The sequence below is a fragment of the Augochlora pura genome, unplaced genomic scaffold (genome assembly GCF_028453695.1).
Source record: "Augochlora pura isolate Apur16 unplaced genomic scaffold, APUR_v2.2.1 APUR_unplaced_329, whole genome shotgun sequence".
NCBI classification, from domain to species: Eukaryota; Metazoa; Arthropoda; class Insecta; order Hymenoptera; family Halictidae; genus Augochlora; species Augochlora pura.
This window is the reverse complement of record NW_027583530.1, coordinates 1-7,617: the sequence shown is the minus strand read 5'-3', so window position 1 is coordinate 7,617 and position 7,617 is coordinate 1. Positions and strand designations below refer to the sequence as shown.

Genomic DNA, 7,617 nt, shown 5'->3' with positions numbered 1-7,617 from the left:
TCTTTCACAGTTGCTTAAAATATTATTATTACTTCCGACTATGGTAAAATATAAATAAGAAAGACTTATATATTAAATATATTATCTTATACTATTATTAGATTTTTAACGAGATAAATAAGGAATGAGACGGATAAAATCGTAATATAATACTGTGTCAATTTCCTTACTTTTCTGCTGAAATCAAAAAATCTAATTTATTCCGGACTATTTAAAATTCTTTATTACAACCGTTCTGACTGTGTGTTTCAGCAGCGGCAGCTCGTTATCAAGGAATAGCAATCGCTCCGAGAGCAGTGGCTACTGCGGCAGACGTCCCTCGACATTTGGATCCAGGTAATACACTACACTTATACATCTACTTTTCAACTAATTTCCATAGTTTTTCTTTCTTCTGTTCGCTGTTAACAACAATTAAAAAAAAAATTTTTTTTCAATTTCAGAAGTAATTGCGGGTTTACGAATAGATAGCTAACAAAACCAACGAAGTTGCTTCAGCAACGAGAGAATTATTATTATTCATCATTGATATTTTTCGAATATCATGCTGTTTGTTAAAACATTAAAATGTGACATTCGTGAAATGGACGTCACTTCGTTCTTCAAGTGAAACGCGGGAACGTGATCGTCACACATGTGTCATTATGTTAACGAACGTGTTAATTACACGATTTAAAAGTCGACGCCGGTAACCAGTTTCTGCAACGGTGTTTTTCAATTTCCGGCAAATCTCGCATTTGTGTTAAATGTTTCGTGGAATTTCGGGGACTCTGATCGGCGAAGGATTGAACCGATCATGCGAAACGAGAGGAAGAGTTCGTTCGCATGAAATCAGTAATTATAAAATTACAGAGACCAATAGCAGCAAACATATAAATACTTTTTACGAATATGGACGTCGCATTCTTGAAACCGATTTTTGCAAACATAGCGATTACGTCACGACAAACGTGGAAACAAATGCCTGTATAATAGCTATGCGAACAATGCGTACACATTGCGGCTAGCCTCTTAGAACACAGTTCGGACAATCGTCCATTGCAACAAATATAGAACCGATCGCAGTTAGAATAACCAGTCCGCCGGGAAATAAATGCATATCGTTTCGTTTCGCATCTAATTACCGATGTCATTTTTAGAAAAGTTACGCAACCGGCCGACTCCGTTGACGGTTCGGGTTGCAGGCGGCATCTTGTTGCGGCCGGTCTCGTCCCGAAAAACGTCGTTTCCTTTCATCTCACGGATCTCCGTCGCTCGTCATCGACGGGCCCACGTAACGAGACGCGTACGTGCATTCGGCGTCGCCGCGGACCCGTCCGGTGGTGTGGGTGCGTACGTGTGAGCAACGGCCGGCAACTCTATAATTATCGGCGCGATCGTGAAGGTGACACAGCGCGCGATCGCGACTCTGTCTGCGCTCGCGAATCTCCGGCGAGTTCTCGAGTGCTCCAGGGAGGCTCGAGATGGCTCGAGATGGCTCCAGACTTCTCCAGAAAGCTCCAGAGTGCTCCAGAGAGCCGGAGAACGCTAGCGCACCGGTTGCAGTTAGTTACGATGCGGCGACGCTGCACCGCGGCTGTAAACATTGGTGCATGTGCCGTGCCACGTGCCTTCGCAATGTCGCCATCGGCGTCGACCTACGTGGCAACAGATATCTCCCTCCACCCTGCCCCGTTGCATAATTCGGACGCTCCGGCGCGTTGTAATAATAAATCCTCGACGAATCCGCGAATTACAAGCTGCGGATCTATTTCCGATCCTGCGGTGGGCGTTTCGGGGGAAAAAATAATTGCCGCGCACGGTCGCCGCGATACGAATTACAGAAAATTCGCTGGAGCACGAAACGCGGCGACTTTCCTTTCTTTTTATCTTCAGGGTTTAATATTAAACCCTTTATCTCGCATTGGACACCCGCTACGATGCTTCCTTTAAAAAAAAGGATTTATTCTAAACGAAGGAACATTGGCGTGTGGAACCGATTTCTTTAAGATCCTTCTGGCAGTCGATGAGACGACGATTATACCCCCAGATACTCGAGATATTTTCATTTAATCTCTGTGTAACTTATTATCAGTATACTTAACAATGGTCGTGGAAAGCGATCCATCGTCGGTGTAATCGAAACGTTTGCTCAGCGGCACGCCTCGTTTCTTTGCGGTCCCATTGGTCCCCGCCTATGCGATGCACGCTATCCGAGCCAGTGAGTCGTGTCGTATGCATCGATGCGCCTGTATTTCCCAGGAAAGTTTCCGCGACGCTCGTTTCAACTCTTTGACTCGCCTCGTGTCGCGCTCGGAGGATCAAGGCCGCTTGCTGATTCTGATTGGGCGCTCGGTGTTCCCCGGGCATTAACATGAATGCGTTCGCGTTTTTCGTGGAGAATGAACGCGATCTTCCATTGAAATTAGACACGAGAGAGAGAGCAGTGCTAATACTGTTATCCTAAAACAAAAGGTCCTCTCTGCAGGATTTGGAAATGTGATACTCATAGGACAATAATATTATATTATTTTTCAGTAACAATATCATAATTTTACCTCGCGGAAAAAGCCGCAATCCGCGGATCGCTATAAGCTCATGCATTGCATTAGGATTGTTTGTTGGCCGATACACATAAGCGGTGGTACTCGAACTTCAGCATTCTCAGACCTTTTAGACGGCGTACACGGAAGGGACCGTTATCTCATAGAGAAAGTTTAGTGCGATCGTTAGAGAAATGCACTTCCTTGAGGTTGCATAATCGTGGTCGCGGCTCGTGGTCGAGAAACGTTTGTTACGGCGAAGCTAATTTTTATCGTAGCTTTTCCTGGAGAAAGCGAACGCACGACTCGCTCCAGGCCGCGTTCAGACTCCCACATCTCTTTCGCGGCTGTCAGGCCGGGCGTCCTACGAAAGTTACGTTTCACCTAAACGAGCTTTTATGTAACGCGCGCGACCCATCGTTCCCGTCCACCAGCGTCTCCCGTTTGTTGACTCAGCGAAAACCCGATGGTATTTTTGGAACCCTTCTGTGTACTCTAAGACTATCAATGTCCCATGCGTCGTGTGATCGTCGCCGATCAACTCATATACGCGCCTCGTTTCGCGTCGTCTGCGGACGCGTCCGATAAGACTCGGCCGTTTGTAGCGTAACACGTTGCCTGCCACGTGCTCGCTGACGCCATTCGGTTGACTCCAGGAAAGAAACCGAGCTTCCGAACGAGCAGGACTCGTTTGGCCGCGGGTAATGAAGGATAACGAGCGCCGAGAGTTTTTTAATGCTAAAATAATAGCCTGAGATCGTTCCAACGACAGCGACTTCTTTCAAATGCTTTTAGGTATATTTACAGCAAAATGATACTTTATACTGATAGAAAATGAACAACGTTCGCTCGCGTTCGATTCGCAATGTTTCGATTATCTTAGAAAATATCTTCTATCTTCTCATCATTCAGAAATAGCATTAATTTCTTCGCTAAATGGCTCGTCAGTCTGCGACCATTGAATCTAATGTAATGTTTCTGTGTCGCGCAGCAATGAAGCCCTGCCGCAGCCGATCAGCAAAAGGAAGGACAAAGAGCACAAGAAGAAGAAGTCGAAGACGATTTTGGCCGTCAGCGGCGAGGCGGACATCGCCTTGAAAAATGGCATCACCGCGCCGGAGACAGCGGCCTACAACGTCGTCGCGCCGTCGAAAGCAATACTCGAGAAGAAACCAGGTTAGTTGCGAGATCTAGATATCGACCGGGAAGAGAAGTGCACATTACCTGTAACCTGTTCGATCAACGTTACGCAATATAGACAATAGCTCTGCAGAAAGTAATCTGGTTAATCACTATTGCAGTTCCTTATTCTAATCGATCTATGATAGTCTATTCTTGTAATAAACGAGTTGTGATTGAATTCATTAGAAATTATTCTGAATTATTTGTAACAACGACAAGGCTATGATATAATTTATTAAGAATTAGTTTAGAATTGTGAATAATTAATTCGATTACTTTCAACTCTGCAACGAAACACGATTAATACGTTACTCGCCACGCGAATTCGATTCCCTTCGTTCCACGGCCGACACCGCGTTTACTTGTACTACCCGGTTTCTGCTTGACCGGCAGAAATTCAACAGCGTTCCGTAATCGCGACGCTTGAACCGGCGATATTCGCCTAATCGTCGGCAGTTTGCCACGAGAATGGAATCTTTTCGAACAAGGGCGACTCGCATGGTTTATGTAACAATATCGGTTCGGTGCATTCCTTCCCGCAGTCGATGCTCCGGATGCTTTCCAGCTGATGGCTTCGAAAGTCCCAGTAATCCTACACCCACGTACCCCTTGAAAATTTCTTTAATCACCCTATAGAGTACTTGTGATTTTAAAACGTTCGAGGATCGAAGATTAACAATTATCAACTTCCAAACGCTTTTATCTGTCGACGATTTTTTTAACAGTTCTCTTAGAATCGGAGATAAAGCGTTAAATAGAATAAAGAAGATATCCAATCGTGCAGACGTGTCTCAGCAAGATCTAAAGTTCATCCGTTATCACTCCGTCAATAAGGTTCTTTAATATCTCTGAAAGGAAGACAATAAAATTTATATAAATAATACGCAGTATTCCAGTCTTCAATAGTTAGGTGCCATCCTGCGGCTCTCTTGCCGCGGCAAGATACAAGCAAGAACAGCCTTTCTTGCGTAATTCTCCAGCAATTTAATCTTTCAATTGAAACACACGCGGAGCTGTGCAATCACAGCTAAAACGTACCAGCCACCGTTCTGCCGTCGTGTCTACGAAACGAGCCCGCGCACTCCACCATAGCGGCCACCAAAAATCGCGGCTGTCCTCCATGTCAATGACTAAGAGCCGCCATCGCGCTCGGCCCGAAATATTCGAAACGTTTCCGAACTATTCGCGTTTACATAATCGAACGGTACTATTCTGCGAACAAAGGGCCGGGGTCGCTCTCTCTATCTATCGGTCTCCCAGCCTCTCTTTCTCTTTCTCTCTCTTTTTTGCTCCCGGTCGGTCCAACTATAGCAATGGCGCGCGGATCCACTCGTGTTTTATATAACATCGAGAAGCGCCACGCCGATTTACGTAATTATTTACATAATTTTTAATAAACCATTATCGCGCGTCCGGGCTTCTCGCAGGCAGGTTTTTTTTCGTCGGCCGGTTACGATGCCGATCTGGACCCCGATTCGATGATTACGAGCCTTGACGCGCGGCCGCCGCTCCTGCAACAGGATACGCGGCAACGCGAGAATAGATCGGTTACGTAAGGGCCGCGGCGGTTCGTTGCTGGTTCGTTGCACGGCAAGCAACTCTACGTACGTGTCTACCTTGCAAGAGTTTCCCCGTGATCAGCGAACAAGGCCCGCGAGTCGATGACGTCGTCGGAATCGGTATCGAAATCGTCGCGAGGCGATGCCGCGATGCCAGCCGCGTCTCAGCTGCGAACGGTGGCCTGAACGCGATTCCAATCGATGGAAATGATGCTTGTCTTCTATAAATATATCCTCGATTTTTAACAGCCTTGTCTCTGCCACCGACAATTATTTATAAATTGAATTCTACACTCAAGAACCAAGAACTTCGTTCAAATCGTTTCACCTTGTCACGAGATATTAACATTTATAATTCGTGCAAAAGAATTCTTTAAACTGAGAGAACTCCAGTTTTAATTTTGCCATTTAGATCGCCTAGATCAGAAATCGAGATCTAATTTTTACATAATCTTTCTCTGGAAAACTACTCCCTGTATTATATCAAAATTAATTCAAGTCATCTAGTCTAGTGATTAAAGAATTTCTTTTGTCCTAGATTAAATTATTAATATCTATATTCAATAGATTATACGTGAAAATTTTGTCGCTAGTCAACGTGTTGTTGTTGTTGTTTTCTAAAAAGATAAGAGATCGTGAGATTGGAAGATAGCAAACAGTGTCGTATATCACTGGCTGTACTCGTGGCAAGTAGTAGAAGCAAGCAATAAGTCAGACATACCGCGTACGAGCAGCGTCCGAGCCTAACGCTATCTTCGCCAAACTTTTGTACATACTTACCCAATTAATTTTATAATCATTATAGAATATATAACGAAGAGATATAGACCAAGTATGTAATAAATAATATTAAAAAACATCAGCTACAAGACTGAACAAGATAATTATACGTATCACATTTTCGAGGAAAAATTTGTCGAAGCTAAAAGCACGTAATTCGATACAATTCAGTTGCAAATTAATTGCAATATAATTCAATTATACTCGCAGACAAAGTAACCCATCAATCACGTACATTGAAAGGTTCGAATTGTGTAACGCGGTCGCGACATAATTAAATTGTGCAATTCAATTAAGATTTCCCTCAATTAGCACTACTCTGCTATAAATAAATATATATGTATACCGTCGGTCCCTCTTAAAAGCAAGCTATGCCTCCACCTTTACGACTGGCAAAGCCATAATTAAACCATTCGATTGTATTACTATTTACGAAAATGAACTTCCTGAGAATAATCCAGCTATTTCTCTGCAGATGATTTTCCCTATGGTTCCTGTCCTCTCTATCGAAGATGCAGCTTATTCGAAATACATCTGCACCTAGAAATAAACTAAAAGGACTTCCTTGAAATATCCAGCACCTCCGTAACATGTCCCTGAGAACCTACAGTCCCGCTTCTTGCATTCGAAACCTATCAGCAAGCAAACCGCACACATATGCACCAAGGAGAGATGTAATATAACGATGAGAATTTCTGTTGCCTGTCGCACAAGAAGAAGTAGCCACGGTAGAATTGGTGGATGCTACGGACCCTGGCGAGCACAATGGTGACACCGTCGCCGATCCGGAAGCAGGGGTTGCTTGCCGAACGAATCCGCTGGATGACTCCACCTCTCAAGCCAACGTTAGTATCCACTGCTACAATTGCAACTGGAAAATCTTGACTAAACTAGCCTCTGATAAATAATTTCTTATAAAAATGCATCTAAATCTACGCGTTAACACCCTGTATTATCTGACAATGCCTCTCTGCTAAGGATTGTGTCTCATGAGTTCATCTTTTGTTCCGTAGGAGGGATTTTGCGCGGTGATCTCGATGCACGACGGCCTCGTGTTGTACACGACTCCCTCGATATGCACGGCTCTAGGATATCCGAAGGACGCGTGGATCGGTCGATCGTTCATCGATTACGTCCACCCTAAGGACAAGGGAACGTTCGCCGATCAGATCACCAGCGGGATCGTCTCGCCGCACGAGGACAGGCCGAAAGGTACCGCGTCAATTTTCTGTGATTTTATTCGAATTTATTCTATCCTGTAATTTTATTTCGCATCCAGTTTTCACAAGACTATCAATATCAATTGCAAAGCATATGGATTAATAATGTTTTCGTATCACTGTCCAGGCATCAACGGCAGGCGAGCGAGTTTGTTCTGCGGGCTGAGAAAGTACTCGAGATCCATGGTCCACCAGAGCATCGGCCAGCACACGGAGGGTAGATCGAATTTGTATCTTCCGTTCCACTTGACGTTATCGTTCCGGGATTTCCGAGACCGGGCGACGGAGCAGCAACACAAAGCCATGTTCCTGGTGGTTACTGTCCAACCAGTTCATTCTGCATACAAAGGTAGT

At 44.5% G+C, this 7,617-nt stretch overlaps 1 protein-coding gene across 1 annotated transcript; it reads left to right on the top strand.

Moving 5' to 3' along the window:
* Window positions 1–252: 252 nt before the first annotated feature.
* Window positions 253–7,612, top strand: LOC144477746 (period circadian protein-like; the record flags this gene model as incomplete). The annotated part of the gene is made up of 5 exons (XM_078195484.1): window positions 253–336; window positions 3,514–3,698; window positions 6,758–6,888; window positions 7,057–7,255; window positions 7,391–7,612. Coding segments are annotated over 5 exons (821 nt in total), but the record flags the coding sequence as incomplete, so codon positions are not given.
* Window positions 7,613–7,617: the final 5 nt, after the last annotated feature.